Genomic DNA, 19,867 nt, shown 5'->3' with positions numbered 1-19,867 from the left:
CCTTAGTTTCCATACATTCATTCCACATGGAAACACAGATGGACATAAAAGCTGCTATTGTTTCCTAATCATGACTAAAGGGCTTTCTGGCTAAACAAATGTGAGTTCTTTCAGCTAGCATGTCAAACGAGGGCATGTTTTGCATGTGTTATCTTTTTTTTTTGTAATGGAGACGTTCTCAAACATCAATCAAAAACAATTATTCTGTGGCTTATCCAATCAGATTTCCAAGTCAGAACTATCCTAATCCATTTAATAATTATAAATATAACATGACCTTTTCAATCTGCTAATGTGTTTGTATATCCTTTGATTACAGAAATAGTTTTTAGTAGTCCAAAACTTCCAAATTCATCTTGATTAGTCTCTGGTATTGTTGTTGAACGGGGGACTTCACTGATGGGACCTATTGTTTTCAACAGGATGGGGAATTCCTGGTACGGACGCACCATGTGGAGTACGAGGACGGGGGGATCCTGGACCCAGATGACATGCTAACAGACCTGGTGGAGGACAAAGACAAGGTAAGTCTACCGTGGTACCTATACACAAACACTAGAGCTGGACTGGAGAGTTTTTACTTTGAACATTATCTAGCGTGTTTGTCAGGAAAATGTGCGGTAAACACTTTCAAATGTAGTTACGTTTGTCTGGAAGTGGCAAATCACTTTGCTTATCTGTAGCAGTGGCCTGTGATGGACCCCTGGTCCATGTATGAGTTTTAGTTCACTGAATTCAACTTTCATTTGATGTTTAGACGGCTTCCAAGTTCAATCTTTAGTATTTCTAGCAGTTGTTTGGATATTTCTAATAATAATCTCCTTCTTTTCTGAGCATTAGTCGGCGTCGTGATGGTCACAGACGTAGGATGTGGCCAAAAGTGAGTGGAGTTGTTTAGTCTGTAATTAGTTTGTCTATTTTTACCAGTTTGACACATTCATGCAGGTTTGTGGACCAGCTATTAGCATTATTGGTGGGCGTTATTGCATTGACAGGGTAATCAGCCAGTCACAGCAACATGGAGGCTGTACCTTCATTCGCGAAAAATAAGATGTTTCCTCCTCCTGAGAGTGTAATCGACTTTATAGATCTCAAAGCTGCAGTTAACTACTGTATTATCTTTGCAGTCAAGCAGTGGGAACTAGCACAGCAAGTTACTTCAGTGTGCTAAACCGACGTTTAGCTGAGACTTGTTTAGCCAGCCCTCCCTGCCTTGAGCGGATTGGTCTACACGCCAATGACATCATCACTATTTCAGTTTAGAACCAGTTTGGCAACATTTACTTATTTTCTGTGTGTCTTTTTGTGTAACAAACTGTGAAACAATATAAACGCTCAGCCCTATCTGCATAATTTCAGCTTGTTGAATAACTACATCTGCCCAGCATAATATGAATGTTAATATTCACACCATTTGTGTGATAAATGTCCATTTTTGCATAGCATAATCTCATAAATTGTAATAAATTCAGATGATAAGCATGATAATAAGTCGCATAAATGGAACAAATTATAAAACCTTAGTCAGTTGGAGCTGAATAATTACTAATAAAATATTCATATGATATTCAGAGCAGCTTATAATGATTAAGTCACTTTCTTTCATTTGAATTTGGATCAGTTTATTAGGAATGTAATTGTTCTGGGGGAGAAGTTAGTGGCTGAATGAATGTTATTGGGGACATTGGAAAATGATATGATATTTCACTCTGAGCAGCTTTCTAATTTATTTGTTTTATTCATATAAACCCTGTGCTTTTGTTGTATTAAGTATAACTTACAAATATCTGCAGATGTTGACACGAGGACGCATGAAAATTGAGCACACGTGCATATTATAGGGTGTTTTAGATCATAATTTATGAAATTACATTAATGTTACTGTTGCCAGGGAGTTGCAATGCAGTTTCTAAGGCGTTCTGAGTATTGTGTGTGTGTATATTTTAAGCATTTTGCTATGCACTTGTTAGGATGTTCTTGGTATTTGCTAAGTGGTTGCTTTTGTAGTCTCTAGATGTTTCATATAAACTAGTTGGATTTGTTCACCCATTTTATTGTCCACCTGGTGAAAATAAGTCGGATCACTTACAGTAAGTAATAAACCAACTCTTCTTTTATGAGATGTCATTCATGTCTGTAGCACAGATGGTGCTGGCCGAACTGTGTGCTGAGGTTTAACACTTAGGGCCAGATTTACTAAACGGGGCAAATTAGCATGAGAGCGCAATTCCCAAAAAAGTTCTGCGCTCGATCTACTGACAAATTAAAAAACATATCCGGATGCAGCCGGATCATTTCCATAATGAACAACATAATCTACCAAGAGCAGCGCAAATTAGCGTCTGGTTTAAGACACGCTTTTTTCCGGCGGTAAATAATGGCGCAAACACCAGTAAATTGACTAGCGCAAACCTTAGTAAATCACCTTGTATGATTCATTTAAATGCTCTCCTCCCCCAAATTTTTTGTCTGAAAGGGAAACTCCTACATATACTCCTGCATATGCAATAAGGTCAGCCGCAAAAATAACCCTGTCCGCGGCTTTTCAGCGCTAATTTTTCACTGCGTACATCCTGACAGTAGTTTTTTAACGGCAAAAGAGGGTTTGCGTTGACGCAAGCCGTTAGTAAATCTGTAAATCCTTTAGTGTTATGGGTTTGTTCAAATTACTAACCCTAAGTTTGAGCAACAGCGAAAGTGATGCTTGCATTAGTGTTTTTGTTTCATCCGGTTTACGTATAAAGAGCATTTTGATGCCTAAAATGGTTGTCTAAGCTTCTCTCTTTGGAACAGAGCTGTTTTGACTCCAATAAAACAGATTATTGGCAAACTTTCTGGCGTGGGATTTAGGCTTAATAGGAAATGAGAAACTTTTTTCTCTTTAACTCGCTGCTATTGATTCCTGCACGATATTGCATTCTAAACGCATTTTTCTTTTTCTTCCTGAAAGTGTTTTCCTTCCATTTAGACTGAAAAACCATTCTTGCAAACTCATTTTTCACACTGACCGGGCCCATTATTGCCCATTATGCAGTCAAGCGGTTTTCGTCTCTGTTATAATAATCTTTATCATCCTTTGGAAACATTCCACCGAGACGAGGTCTCACCGTCAGTAGCGCATGCTAATCAACTTTAATGCAAAGCCAGTGCGAGGGAGTCACAGCATCTTCATTAGACCGTTCTTCACCTCCAACGGAGGTTGATTAGGGTGAAGTTGCCATGGCGATGGAATCAGATTACGGCCCCACCCCTGCTCTGATGCACATTAACCCCCAGCAGGAAACGGTGGCGCTTGGCTTGACCCCCGGGCCCTGCCCATGAATATTCAGCGCGGGATGATGAATGACGTTAATGCGTAGAGTTGCTGTAGTCGGGCCCCCGGTGGACTCTGGGAGACGGAGGGGTCATGCTAGGAGGACTTGCCACACTGTTTCCTTTAGTCAATTAAACGATTAATCACTCTAGTTCTTCTCTTTTAAATGTATTACTCTGTTTTTGTGGCGATATTATGAACTTGCACACATTTTGAGTTGATTATGATGTTCTTTGGTGTCTCCTTCTGTGGGTAGAGGTCTGAATGTGATTGTTCATCCAAAAATGATTTCCATTTACTTGCCTTCATGTTGGAGCAAATCTGATTGTGTACGATGTTCTTTTTCCAGTGGAATACAAAATGAGTTAACTAACATAATCTCTGAACTTCTATTTTTCATATAGTTAAAGTAAAAAAAAAAAAAAAAATCACCATAAAAGTGGTCCATATGACTTGTGCACCATTCCAAGTCTACTGAAGTCTTAAGCCGCCTTTTCACAACTTCTGACAAGCGACAGACCGGAATTAATATATTAAATATATTAATTGAATTACTTAAATATATACTGGGGGGTGGAATATATGTTCTGTGCTCAATTGATGCATAAAGCTTGCTAAAAGTAAATACTATGAATGTGTCAGATGATAGCAGATCGGCTGCAAAGATGAAGTTGACGATGCTGACTCGCCATCTCCACAGTAGTGGATTCTCCTTTAGAGAGAAATGCAGCTTTCATATGGATAACATAATCAGAGATAATTATTTTCTATTTTAATTGGTTTGTTTAAAAGTAGACATGTCAAGCTTTCTATAGATATATTTCTCATGTCTGTGAGGCAAGTAGCATATACGCTGAGTTTCGGTTCATTTATGTGACGCGCTGCAGGTTAGGGAGACCGAGACAGAAAGCGGCATCCTTTTTGTTTTCTTTATTTTACAAAAGCACAACGTTTTGTTGTTATTTGTAAGTGTACACAAATTAAAGTAGACCCTTTACAGTTTCGAATGAGGTCTTTACTCTTATCTGTATGACCAAAAATTGAGTATTTTAAAAGTTGAAAAAAATACAAGTGAACGCGCCGGCGCCTCAATGTCTTTAATTCTTCAGCTTCCTCCTGTGTTAGAAACTGCATATCACTCCACAACATCTAACTCGAGAACACGCATTAAAACAGTCCAGGGTGACTTCGTTTAACACCATGAATACATTACACTGTCTGTCTGTTGAAGCATTAGTTTTCTTATATTTCCACTTATCTGTGTGCGCTTTTGTTAACTCAATTTCTTTGCATGAAAATTTTGGAAATTGATTTATGAACATCTGTTTAAAACACTATGGATTTTAAACAGTCATTTCACCTCTTGTGGCCTTAGGAGAAAATACATAACTTTTTTCCTCTATAAATATGTATTTTAGAATTCAAATATAATTTGAATATTATTATTATTATTAAAGTGCCCCTATGCTATTTTAAAGGTTCCTAATGTTGTTTTGGAGTCTCTTACAACAGGTTTACATGCATCAAAGGTCAAAAAACTGTTTCATTTCCTCATATAATATACATTTGCACATCACCACATTCTCAATAATTCTCAAACGACTCGTCAGATGAATCAATCTCTCTAAATCCCTCCTTTCCGCGATATACTCTGCTCTGATTGGCCAGAGAGCTCAGTCTGTTGTGATTGGTTTACCGCGTACAGCGCGTCGAAAACAAAAACGCCCATTGCCATAACAACGTCAGGTCTGCGTGTCCTGAGGCTTCCTACACCGAAAACTAAACATAGTAATGAACAATGACGTTGATTTTACCATATCAATCCGAGCGCGAGTCCGATGATGAAACACTGGAAGAACTAGTTATTGAACCCGAACTTCCATCGCAAGGACGACTTGAGCAGGACGTTTCTTAGTGATACACTACTCAGTTTGAGATACATTATGAGATGTTGCAACTGTAATTCCTCACCATCAGCATGAACAAGTGCATGTCCATCAACAAACCGATTATTTTACTTGTAATAATTTATTTACCGAGTATTTTTCTAACATATTGCGGTGAACACGTGGAAACTGTATCAATAACAGTGCATGTATGCAATGTATACATTAACCAAGCTGTAGCGTGAATGACTGATGTAACATAAACATAGGTAAAACAAATCTTGCTCCATGCTTAATCTTTCCTCAAAGTAGTGAGAACGACAGGCAATCGACACAGACAGTTATAGGTAATAGTGGCCCACAACTGATTAGCAGACGAATTTAGACTGTGATAACGTGAGTTAGCCAGTTAGCAGGAGACCTACACAATATAAAACTCAAAACTAAGTATTTTTAACACCATCTTTCAAGAGCAAGCGGTTTGCGAATCCTGCATTGAACTCCGAGAATTGAGAAGCAGTCGTCAGGGAAATAAAGGGAACACAGCAGAAGTTTAGGATTATACTGCTGTGATATCATGGTAAAGATTAACTTTAACCACTGATTCTTCACATGCTCGTCCTTGGACAGTGAAAAAAAAAAAAAAAAAAAAAAAAGCTGCCTTTACCTTCACATTGTAGAGCACAGCGTCTTCTGGACATGATGCTATCCAGTATCCACAGGAATCAGCTGCCGGTTTGAGGTTGAAGTTTTCCCATGCATTAAACTGCTGTCAGCCTCCAAAGACAAATGTTCAGAGTACAATATGTCAATACCTGATATCCTGAGATATTATCATGCTGACCATAAAAGATTCCTCACCCACCTTCATGAGCTTATCGTCATACGTTCAGCCCACTTATCTTTTTGCCTAATGCCCATAATCAGCCACTCCAGATGATGAATGGTGATTATGTGTGTATGTGTGTGTTTCTTTGAGCTTTACAGAGTCACAGATAATGACCTAAATCCCCTACTACACCCTACGATAACAGGGCACTTTACTTTCCCAAGATCCGCATTACCTGTACAGCCTTATCATTCACTTCCACTCACTGTCACTCACTGATGCATTATGGGTTTGTCCCTGTGTGCTAGTGCTGTCATAGAGGCCCATCAGTATGGGCAGGTTAACAGCCATTAGAGAGGAGAGTTTTATTCAGCACCTACTCAGGAAAAACTCCAAATGGAATCAGTACATGATTCCTATCGGAATTTCCATCCTAATTTGGGACCAATCATTTTTCATTCTCAGGATTCTCTAACATCTTACTTGATGAACTGAAATTTGTTCACAGAATTGTATTATTTGATTTGATTAGTCATGTTCAATTCTTTTAGTGGAATAGTATTGGAATAACGGTATATTAGAATTATGTAAAATGAATGCACTTTTTTGGTGATCAGACATGGTTCATTTTAGTATGAATAAAAATGTTTACTCTAGGTGAGAATCTTATGGCAGTATTCATAGTTTTTATATACACTACCATTTAAAAGTTTGGGGTTGGTAAGATGTTTTTGTAATAAGTCATTACAAATTAAGCATTTATTTGATCATAAATACAGTAAAAACAGCAATATTGTGAAACAATTTAAAATAACTTATTTTCTATTTTAATACATTTTAAAATGTAATTTATTCCTCTTATGCAAAGCTGAATTTTCAGCATCATTACTCCAGTCGTCAGTGTCACATGATCCTTCAGAAATCATTCTAATATGCTGATTTTCTGCTCAAGAAACATTTCTGATTATTATCTTCGGTTTTGATTTATGGCATGCTGGTCAGTCTTATTGCCTCTTGTTAATCAAACTAAACAACCTGTTGCTCTTTTAGCCTTTGGGCCCTATCTTACACCCGGTGCAATGCAGCGTAAAGCGCGACGCAAGTGTTTTTTGCTAGTTTCAGCCCGACGCAGTTATCATTTTCACGTCCTGCGCCACGTTGTTTAAATAGCAAATGCATTTGCACCCATTTGTGCGCCTATGGGTGTGCTGGTCTGAAAACAAGTGTGTTCAGGCGCATTGTTTGCACGTTGCTATTTTGAGGCATCAGAAATAGACTGTGCCATTGACCAACTGAAACCTGGTCTAAAGTCAATGGCGCAATATATTTTTTTGTTATTTAAAGAGTGCGTTAGTAATGTGCGCCTATAGACGGGTCCACAACGCGCGCACACTCTGCTTATTACACACACAGGGACGCACAGCAGCACACAAACATGCCAGATATTTATTACAATGTAAAATATTATTATTGTGTACATAAATATATGGTGGAATCCGGCTTGTCCCGTAGATGGTCTGCTTGTGCACTTTTACCTTGCGCACGAGCAGGTCCGTTTGCGTTCGGTCTTTCCACTATCAAATTCCGTCATGTAAATAGCGAATCCGCCATGACGTGAGCGCAACTGGCATTTAATGGGAATGGGAGATTGACTCTGATTGGTTTAACGCATGTAAATCCCAAAACACACCCATTACTCATTAAGAGAATAGAGACAACCCTTATAGACCATACATGGCGCGCCAACCATTTTTCCCGTCGTTAAACTAGCAAAAGTGGATTCGGACACGGCCTAAGTGAACTTGTGCCCTGCGCTTTAGACCATGCGCTTAGAAATAAAATAGGGCCCTTTAAGTTCTACAGTCATATAGTGTATTCATCATGCACTTTTAAAACAAACAAACAAACAAACAAACAAACAAACAAACAAACAAAAAGCTCCCCTAATACTCAATATCTTTTTAACAGTTTATCTGTGATGGGAAAACAATGAAATTCGCTATTAAAAAGTAAAGAATGAGCGTGCAAGAGATAAAAGTCAGTTTTGTCAGATGTCTGTTTGTATCATTTTAATGACCTTCAATGATAATTCAGATCCTTCTTTTTTAACGCCTATAAATTTAGCAATTTACCAGCTCTTGATTCCTTGCATACTTCTGATGAATTTATAAATATTTTTTTCCCCTATTTTTAGTTGTGTTTTTTCTTCTTCTCTAACTCACGGTCATCCTTGTGATGTTTTGGACCTTGTAAATAGGCCTTATGAATTTGCCATGCTAATTAGCACATATTTCAAAAGCTAACTCGGGAATAAACGACTTCTGAGTAATTGCCGTTATTGTAGACTGCAAATTAATATGCAGATTGTGCTGTGTCTCTGGGCCACAAACATTTAAAATATATAGCGGGCCAGCATGAATGCTAAGTCAATAGTTAGCATCAGTGGCATCCAGCTAATTTTGAAATGCATTTGTCTTTTTTTTCATTTCACGTCTGGCGTCATTGACAGAACGATCATGCTTGCTGAATAGAGCCTGATTGCTCAAGCTGAACGTTTAACTACTGCGGTTTTCTCAATTTGCCGGCATAGTTAAGCACTATTCAGCTAATATGAGCCGCGGGTTCATTCGATTACATTTCAAATGCAGAAGGATGATTCTAATAAAAAATCTCATAATACATGAAGAATTTGATTGATTAAGGCTATTCAGAAACTGGGGAAATAGCTGTGGGAACTCATTTTCACTGATGAACAAAACACAGCCATGATTTCGTGCCCCGATTTGATGCCGCAAACTCGCAGTTTCAGCTACATGAAGCATTCGGGAGTGGGTAGAATTACTTACACTCATATTCTCTGAAAATATATTCTTGTGAGATGGTCAGTGATCTGATATATGTGACCCTGGACCACAAAACCAGTCACATGGGTCAATTTTTTTAAATTGAGATGTATACATCATCTAATCATAAATAAGCTTTCCATTGATGTATGGTTTGTTAGGATAGGACAATATTTGGCGGAGATTCAACTATTTGAACATCTGGAATCAGAAGATGCAAAAAAATCTAAACATTGAGAAAATCCATTTATCCATCCAGTCCATTTATGTTGGCGATTGTGCTGCATTCACTCACAAAAATAAATGTTTTATATATTTATGGTAGGAAACTTGCAAAATATCTTCATGGAACAAGATCTTTACTTAATATCCTTTTTTAGCCTTACTTTTTAAAGTTATAATAATTTCATGTTTTTTTTTTTTTTTTTCATTCACATCTTACTGATCATGTTTTTTTTTAGTTTTTTTTTTATGTTTCTATAGAGTGCTGCAGTGATGATGTGTTTTTGTAGGCCAAACCAGAAGTTCACAAAAAACCCAATAGGATTTTCCCCATTGGCTTTGTGTTATTGCAAAAATAAGCTGTGTGACTATTAAAAGTTTATGATTCTAACATGTTTTATTTATCATGCTAATCTTCACAGATGGACGCCACTTTTATGAATTTTGAAGCCTAAATGCAATCGTCAGAAGTCTAAATGTAAGATATAAACTGACTACACCACGGTCACATGACTTCAACTTTATTCATTATTAAAAAAAAAAAAAAAGAAAAAAGAAAGAAAGTTCGAGTTATAATAGTTTGCAAGAGCGTGATTATAAACACAATTGCTAAGCAGTAAGTTTCCCATGACACTAAATATTAATATTCATTGTAGTTGTGATGGGTGGGCCGATGCTGTCACTTTGCATTTCTAAGAGCATGAGCTGCTTTTAGTTTTGGCTTCTAATATTAGCAGAAGAAAGGAATCCAGCAGTATGATGCAGGTTGGATCTCATTGGGTATCCATGTATTATGCATTCTCATTTCCATGTGTTTTGCTCTAACCCAGTCTAGGAAATCAATGCCGAGAAGAGGATAATGTTTCTCAACTCTGAGAACAAAAGCTTTGATCAGAGAACTCTGTCCTTTTGCCAGTAGTTTAGTTTTGAACACACTGAGAAAAGAAGCACACTGTAATGAACTTTTCTATTTAATCAGATCTTTAGCAACAAACATGAAACGTGCGTCATTTAGAGACTGACCTCTTTCAAAGAACAGCTGCTGATGTACAAATTAACACTCATTCAGTCATTCATTGTTCGGCCTGGAGAACTGGATATTTTGATAGCGATATTTTGTTAATTGTATTTATTCTAATTTGCTTGATCATTTGCAACTTGTGTATTGCTATAGCGTTTTTATAGTAATAGTACTGTGCAAGTATTATGATTCATTGATGGTATCAACTGCTAATGCCATTATGCTGTTTGATGACCTTAGGGATGCACGATATAAGCACCATATGGTTATTGTTTAACAATATATTGGTACAGATTCGAATATTTAGTTGTTTCTGTTTATTTTAAAGTTTAGATCTCAATAGATTATAGTAAAGATTTAATCCTTGAAGAGGAGTCAGGAGATTTTATTTTATTTTATTTTATTTTATTTTATTTTATTTTATTTTATTTTATTTTATTTTATTTTATTTTATTTTATTTTATTTTATTTTATTTTATTTTATTTTATTTTATTGATCACTTGTATAATCTGTTGGCATTTTATTTTATTTTATTTTATTTTATTTTATTTTATTTTATTTTATTTTATTTTATTTTATTTTATTTTATTTTATTTTATTTTATTTTATTTTATTTTGTTTTGTTTTGTTTTGTTTTGTTTTGTTTTGTTTATTTTGTTTTGTTTTGTTTTGTTTTTGAATCTGAATCTCTCTGTTGACATTGCCAGTAGAGAGTGAAGTACATCTGGTATTTTATTTATTTATTTTTTAATAAAGTAAATATTGTGTGAAATAAGCATTCTTTACATTTTAGCAGTTTTTTTTTTTTTTTTTTTTAAATGATATTTACCATCATTAAATTACATAATCAGCATTTACATATCAGCTACGTAAATGTTTATTATTTTAAACATGTTAAAATAACATTTTATGTTATAAACACACACATTTTTTTATTTCAGTATCAGTTTTTAAAAGCATTGTTTTTCCTGCATAGAAAATATTTGGGCGGCCGCCAAATTAGGCTAATCTTTGTATCACCAAACATTTACTTGATCTTTTATTGTGATGATGATATCTGCCGTTCTGCAGTACTGGTACTTGCCCACAGCTTTAAAAACTCTCCCGTGAGTTTTTGCGTTTACTCTCTGTGAAGAGTGTCAGAGGTTTCTATTTACAACGTGTTTTTGCAGTCCTGAACTTTGTAGCCAATCAAAGATACAGTGCTTAGCATAAGTGAACACACCCTTGCTAAAGTTGACTAAAAAGAGGAATACAAAATCATCTTTTGGAAATTGATCTTAATGCCTTAATTAAAAAAAATGAGGAAAACTCCAACCTTCGAGGAATGAATAATGTATCGTAAATAAATAAATGTTTTTATTAATTTTATTTTATCTGTGAGATTGGCATGGGGTGCTTTCCATAAGATCATCTCTCAATGCAAATCAAACCAGCTATTAGGCTAACTGAAATAAAACCATGCCAATCTCTTGGTATGGTGAAGGGTATGTGATGATATGGGGCAAAAAAAAAAAAAAAAATCTGCCTGCCTCTATGGGAATTTAACATAGGGGTGTCCTGACTTATGCACCCTGTATTTTAAGGAAGAACGTTTATTTATTTACGATACATTATTCATTCACAAAGGAAATTGGTGTCCTCAAAGGTTGGCGTTTTCCTCATTTTTTTTAAAGTAAGGCATTATTTTCCAAAAGATGATTTTTTTAATTCCTCTTTTTAGTCAACTTTAGCATGGGTGTGTTCACTTACACTAAGCACTGTATCTATCTGTTGAGTGCGTGAACACAATGGCCAAACAGATGTTTAAGTTAGTCAGAATCCGCTCAACAATGCTCAGAGTTTTTGTTCAGCGTTGGTTCTGCATGCTCACAAATCCTTTCATTATAACCAACTAAATATAAACGCAATGTCAATTAGAGAGTCATTGCACAACTTCATGATTCTAACAGGATTTTTCACAGGAGTGCAGCTTTGTACCTCACGTTGTAATTGACAGCTTCAGTGATTATAATGGAAGAAATTTTTGCTCTCTTTATATAATATATATTGTCATGCTGCTAACTAACTACACATTACACAATTTCTGGATTGATAAGCGTATTTAAATGTGCGATTGAATCCGATAGACAGTGATAACCATGGCAATGGACTGAACAAAACAATCTGTGCGTTAAGTCTTGGAGTGTAGTGTAACTGCAAAATAATAGACCTGCCACTTTTTCTTTGTAATGTTACTTTGTTGTTCATTTTATTACTAACTTTTCAGATTCACTGTGACTTTTTACATATACATTTAGCCTACAGATTTTTTTAAATGTAAAAGTTCTAAGCACTTTGTTTTATGATCTGTCCTTAAAGTGTAAAGAATAAATAGGATATTTCTATATTACAAACAATTTCTTTGCATTTATTTAGGATTTATTGTCAGTCCTGCGCTCACAGGTCACATGGGTAGGGTACTTCGTTCTGTGTGTGGATGACCATGTTCATCTGCCATTTTTGACCCTGGAAAAACCCTGAAAAGTCAACCATGAGTGTTAATGTTATGGCAGTGGATTTTTCCTTGACATCCTTCAAATATGTTCCTTGACATATTTTTATAGTAATATCTTTTATAATAAACACATATATATATATATATTTTTTCTTCTGTAAGGGTTTCAGTGGATTATTCCCATCATCTTTCTAGACTGTCTTATCGGTTCTCCATATGATGAATGAAAAAAATGAACTGGGACTTCCTCTGCTCATTTATTATTCCATAACTTTCCACATTTGAAACAGTCAAAGTGTCAGTCAGACTTTGTTTTTCAAGTCTCTACTTAATTTTTTGTTTGACGGTTTCTCAAGACTTTGCTGATGAGAACAGCGTGTTTAACATCCATTCTGTGCGTTTCTTTCTTTCAGGTGGTCTGATGGCTTTATTATAGTGAGCAAACCATCGGTGTGAAGGTCCTTGCACACTGAGTCGGAAATTTTCACATGCGTTTTTTCGTATTCGTGATTCGGTGGCTCTGAAATGTCAAAACACCATTCAAAATGCTTGCTACGGATGCGAAAAACGCAGAAAATCGAACCTGATCCGAATTTATTTTTATGACGGACGAAAGTTTCGGAGGCAGTGTGCAAGCGTGATTGACATAACGTGAGGTCGTATTAATTTTTTAACTTGCGGAAATTTCGGATGCGAATTTCGAACTCGGTGTGCAAGGGCCTTTAAAATTGTACTAGCATACTTCTGACCAGCCTTTCATAAACTTTTATTTAGGCGAGACACTACAGGTGAATAGGGTAACATTTTTAACTAGCAGATATCACCATGAAACTTTCCCAGTTGATTATCTCACATTAAGATGAGAAAAAAATGTATTACAAGTTTTCTGTTATTTAATGTTTAAATATGCAAATTAGGCAATATCTACAAATTATGTAATATGTGCTAATTTGCATATATTTTAAAAAACGAAATCTGAGTATTGGATAAAGCCAGGTTCAAAATTATTTTTGCATTGTGTTCACATATTAGATGGGAAAAAAATTACAGAGGGATTTATGGATATCTACTTTTGTTATCCTGTAAATCAGAATATACTGTCAATAGCCTTAAAAAAAAAGATTTTCACCATGTTTTTTGGAATAAAAAGTTATATAAATCAGGCTAGGAATAATATATTTACAAATCCCTCTGTAAATGTCTTCATAATATAACTAAGTACAAGACTGGAAAGTTTGGTGTTACTGAAGTGGAGATTTCGGACTTGGAGTATGAGAGAAAAGTCATTTTGAGAAAACAGGCTTTAAAGATTTATCATCAGCCAATGAGATTGCGCATTCAGCCCTTTTACTTTCACGATTGGTTGCTGATAAAAAGGAAATAACCATATTTGGATCCGACAGCATTGTACAGGAGAGAGAGAGAGCTTTCTAATGGTGCATGGGATGTCAGGGAGCAGACAGCGATCACGGAGCAGCATGTTGATTAAGAACGCCAACTTTTGTTGAATTTATGAGAAATCTATAGACGCAAACAGACAAAGTGTAGTAAAATAAAGACCTAAATGTGTATTTCTGACTTTTTTTCACCACAAGTCTGAAAGAAGACAAATATCCAAAAATCTAAAAATTGACCAGTAAAAGAAAAAAAAGATGTTTTTGCCTGCCGTGTCTCGCCTTAATAATTGAATCATGCTCTCATTCATCACACAAATGGTACACATGCACAATTGATGGGGATTTATGGTGTGTGGAGTTATTTTTTTCTTCTTTTTTTTTCATTTTCTTTTTTTTAGCACCAGTGTTTTAATTAATGTGCTGACATTACGCTTTAGTTTCCTTTCTAAACGGTTAAATCCAAGTTCCAGGGTGCCAGCGGAGCTCCACGGCGTCTTCATTAGGCCTCACGCACTCAGAAACACTTGACTGACAGCTTGAGAACGTTTCTCAAATCTCAGCTCATCCTCTTCACTGATAATTTGCTAACTCTTCACATAAGTGAGAAGTCACACATATCAGCGCTCCTTGTGCACCCCTTCAGAAGAGGTTAGCAAGCCAACCACGGCGAACACAACTAATAAAACGCATTGTGCAAAACGCTCGACTGCAATTAAAAAATCGTAAACCCGCACCTGGGTCCCTGCCCCGTCGACCAATCAGCAGTCATCACACCCTTCATTATTATTATTATCAATTTCCACAGGCGTTCGCTACTAATTAATTGTCTTAACGAATGGGCCTTTCTTGATGAGATAGTAATGAGTCTCAATAGCCCTCTTGAAACAGACGTGGTTTGTCTGGGCTGGATACACACGCTTATCAGATACATGCTGTCACCTCCTATTTCTCGGAGAACGTCTCAAAGCGTTGATGGATTGTAATTGTTTGTCTCTCATGGTTTAGCATAAAGTAATGGCTTTTATTAGAGATGCATTTATTGCACTGGAACAAGGCTTCTTTCTGAGCTAGGCCGCTTCATTTTTTTATTATGCAGATCGCTTATGTATGTTCTTCTGAAAGGTGTATACTCACGTTGCTAAAGTTTAAGGCATCAGCCAGCCCAAAAGACCACATTTACAAGAATGCATCATGTGATCAGATTTCATTAGAACTTTCTAGATGAGAATTTTGTTTCACGTACTACATGCAGATGACACATATACCAAAGATGTTACAATATTGGAAACACTTTATAATAACTGCACATTATTAATCATTAGTTAAGCATTAGTAAACAGTTAATTCATCATTTATAGAGCATTAATGGACATTAATAAGCAGTTTATAAATACAGTTATAAATGCTTTATTCTTGAATTATAAGCATATCTATAATGTGTTTAATAATTGTATTTTCATACTTTATTACTGAACAATTTATCATTTCTAAATGAAGTATTGCATTATTTACAAACCGGTTATTTAGGAGTTGTCAGTGCTTCATAAGATCACTTAGAAAGTGTAAGTAAATGATTAATAAACTGTTTAAATACATATTATTATTCAGACATATAGAAATAGTTACTTAGTGTGTTAATAAATGCTTTATTAACATGTATTTCTACTGTAATTCAGGGTTAATTCAGGGAGTTATAAAACAGTTAGTAGTGGTCTGTTAACTATGTTTGTGAGCTCATCTAAAGTGAGGACTAGTTATGCCTCGTAAAGCATTTACAAAGATGTTAAATACTTTTATGTTCTGTATCACTGTGTTGTGTTTGTTTCCTTTTTCTGTTTAGAAGATCAATGAGTCTTTAAATCTCCTTTATAAATGCTTTACAAAGCATAACTAGTCCTCACTTTAGATGAGCTCACAGAAATAGTTAACTGACCACTACTAAATGCTTTATAACTACCTGTATTTACTACATTTACTTACACTTTCTAAGTGATCTTATTAATCAATGACAACACCTAGTTTGTAAATAATGGTAAATAATGTAACTGGTTTGTAAATAATGCAATACTTCATTTAGAAATGATAAATTGATCATTAATAAAGTATGACAATACAATTATTAAACATATTATAGATATACTTATAAATCAAGAATAAAGCATTTATAACTGTATTTATAAACTGCTTATTAATGTCTATTAATGCTTTATAAATGATGAATTAATAGTTTAGTAATGCTCAACTAATGATTAATAGCGTGCAGTTATTATAAAGTGTTACCCAAATATTTTCTGTGGACAGTTAAAAGTCAACATGTTGCTTGTAACCCATTTTACTATGGGTGGCACGGTACATGAAAAAACATCCGAACCGTTCGGTTCGCTTGTCTCGGTTCGGTGCGTGTGTGCGTCGCACGGTTCGACTTCGACGCATGCGCAATGTAGCCTCGTGCCCGTGCTAATACAATGCTAAATCATAAATCAGATGTATGTAGAATAACATTATGATGTCCAGCAATCGATTTAAATAGTACACTGGGTTTACTTAGACATTTAATGAGATCTATTCCACTATGTTGTTTTTTCACGTGAATAAATACATAGGTCGACTGTTTCACAAATGTAGTTTACTTTAATGGTCCAGTGGCAGAACTCTTGCCAAGCGTGTCATAGGTTAATCAAAACCGATTATGTTTATCAGTGGTTGTATATCAAGCAGGGACAGATTTGTGTGAATTTTGCTTTGTGATTTCACCGGAACGAATAGAGAGTCTCCTCAACGGATCGAAGCGCGCGTCTGAGTGAAGACTGTGCGGCGTGTGCGCGAGCCACAAGAGAACACTGTATCAGCGCCACTGATCGCAGCGGCAACGAGCACTTTGATCACTTGATTAAAAAAACACATTTCAGCGCTAGATTGCTTCTTATTTAACAAGCGAACGAAACAATTAATTTGCTAGTTAACTGGAGATGTTTTATTTATTTGTATTGGTACATCCGTGCCGCGAGATGTTTCAAAAGTGGTGGGGACAATATCGACCCTGGGGTACATGTCCCACCTGCACATTACGCCTATGATGACGAGACACGAGGAGAAATTGACAAAGAGCTGTCCGACACAGCCCACGTAGCTCTACAGATGGATGGACCTCCAGGGCCACTGAAAGTTTCCTCACGTTAACCGCTCACTCACTCACTATATTACTTCGAAATGGGAAATGAGAAGCTGCGTTTTGCAAACACGCCCCATTTGTGAAATAAATCAATTAATAATTAGATAATTAAGCTAAATATCATATGCTGAAGTAAATTTTTGAAGTGTTAAAAAGATTAAAAGAAAAATATAAGAACAAGAACCGTACAGAACCTAAAACCGTGATACGAACTGAACCGTGGGTTTTATGAACCGTGCCACCCCTACTAAATTTCTGTGTGAAACAAGATATATAAGAAATAAATATGGTGGGACTTTATATGGAGTTTTAGTCTAAATGACAGGTGGCTTTATCTATATATTTTATCTTTTATATTTCTATATATCTGTCTATCCATCTATCCATCTGTCAAAAGTTTCGGGTGAATACATTTTGAGAGACATTAATACTTTTATTAAGCAAATTAAATTGACCAAAAGTGACGGTAGCCTCTATTTCAGATAAATACCATTCTTTTGAACCTTTTTATTCATCAAAGAATCCTGTAATAAAAAAATAAATAAAAAAAATCTGTACTATATGGTTATCCGGACCACGCGTCACCACACGTAAATGTACTATACGGTTAACCTAACCCTAACCCTAACCCTACCCAAATAGGTGTGGTCCGGATAACCGTATAGTTCCAAAAAATCATTCCACACAAAAATTAACAACACAAAAAAACTGTTTTCGACGTTGAGAATAATCAGAAATGTTTCTTGAGCAGCAAATCAGCATATTATTATGATTTCTGAAGGATCATGTGACACTGAAGACTGGAGTAATGATGCTGAAAATTCAGCTTTGACATCACAGGAATAAATTACATTTTATAATATAACCCTCATTTTACATTGTAATAATATTCCACTATATTAAAGTAATTTTGATCAAATAAATGCCGTTTTGGTGAGCATAATACTTAAATATCTATCTATATCTATAGGAAACACTGGATGGACATGTATATCTATACATATAGAAATATAAAGATACAAGATATGGATAAAAACACCTTTCGTATAGAGAGAATTCCTAATGGATAGAAAAAGTCCCACCATATTTTTTTCCCTTATATATCTTGTTTCACTTGGAAATGGGCCACTAGCATGTGGATGTCCTGAACACTGTACCAGAGGCTGGTAAGTTGTGTGTGTATGTGTGCATGTGTGCCCTCTGCTGGGAGATCAACACCTCCTATAGTCCTTATTCAGAGCAGCGCCATGTTTTTTGTCAACTAAAATTTCTAGGAAAGATATTTTTCCAGTGTTTCATGAGCAGAACAATCCAAAAACACATTAAATAACAGTACAGCCCATTGAAGAGATGCATGTCTGTCCCTCACAGCCTCGCTTTCATTCCCATTAAAAATCAAAGATGGCGCTGCTGTGGATAAGGTCTATACCAGCGGGGTCTGGTTTAATGCTCTTCATTTTGTTTTGTCTGTTTTTCAGTTGCAATTTTAGTGACACGACCAATGATATTAACACATTAAACCCTACACACACACACACACACACACACACACACACACACACACACACACACTTTCGCCTGGATTGGATTTGCATCCCTTAAATATTTTATTGGAATTCCTAGCGGGATTTCTGTCGTAATTGGAGCCAATCCTAAAATATCCCAGTGGGATCATGTTAAATTCTTTACGATTCAAATACGGTCCTAGTGGACAAACTGTTATTCGCACAGGGTTTTTTGATTCATATTTGACTCTCAGAGTCCTATTGGCTGTTGTGTTGGAATAACGTCTTCCTAATGGACATTTAAAGGAAATCCCATGGGAAACTTAAAAAAAAGAAGATATTCTTTAAATTCTTTGCCATGTTTTACACAGGCATTTTTATTATACCGGGAATCATACTAGTCCTGTTGCTTTCTACAAGAGCTAGGTTTTGTTTTGTGGAATGTCAAAAACATAAAGATATTTCCAATTAATATCCTCTAGGATTGGTTCCAAAAATAATAAAATATGGAATCCTGTGCATGATCCTTTTGGACTATTTCTGAGGTTATACTAAAACTTTTTGGGAAAATTACGGTATAATGTGTGTGTGGGGAAGAGGGCGTTGGATGGGCGGTTGATCAGGTCTGATTGACCTCTCCGTTTCCGGCTCGTTAGGTCTTGTGAGATGCCCGATTAGTGCTTTTGATTCCTCCTCCGTGCTTCTTTTTTCTGTGCATCCTTCCTTTTCCTGCAGGTCAGGCTTGAGGAACAAAGAGGCCACACATATAAGTGAGATGGACAACTTGCTTCCAGCTACTGGGATGTCAAACGCCTTGTAGTCAATTTGTCTCAAGCTGTGCTAGTGTGTGTGTGTGTGTGTGTGATTACTACCATAGCAAGGCTCTTAAAGCCAGAAAATGAACAACTCTGGCTTTTCTGAGCATCAGCACTGTTCCAAAAAACTGCCTGCTGGTCTCAAAGCAGCTCTAATGTGTTTTGGTCTCCATGGTAACTCCCTAGAAACCACGTTCTGCCGACTCCGGAGCGAAACATTTGTTGGTTACACTTTATTTTAATGTGTTCTGCTACAGTGCAATTATACATTTAAGTACTGAGTAATATTAATTAACAACATGTACTTACTATAGGGTTAGGTTAGAATTAGGGTTTATCCTAGGGTTAGTTGCATGTAATTATGCA

The 19,867-nt window shown here is 36.0% G+C and overlaps 1 protein-coding gene across 2 annotated transcripts in view; it reads left to right on the top strand.

Moving 5' to 3' along the window:
* Positions 1 to 19,867, top strand: part of pard3ba (par-3 family cell polarity regulator beta a) — a 174,004-nt gene that overhangs the window by 11,185 nt on the left and 142,952 nt on the right. For both annotated transcript variants that reach the window (XM_084403120.1, XM_084403119.1), the window contains exon 2: positions 423 to 524. In XM_084403120.1, the coding sequence (XP_084259246.1) occupies positions 423 to 524 (102 nt within the window). The remainder of the gene's footprint in view (positions 1 to 422; positions 525 to 19,867) is intronic.

Source organism: Rutilus rutilus, assembly GCF_951802725.1.
Source record: "Rutilus rutilus genome assembly, chromosome: 2".
In the NCBI taxonomy this organism is placed as follows: Eukaryota; Metazoa; Chordata; class Actinopteri; order Cypriniformes; family Leuciscidae; genus Rutilus; species Rutilus rutilus.
The sequence above is the reverse complement of the archived record's forward strand: the minus strand, read 5'-3'. Positions and strand labels throughout refer to the sequence as shown.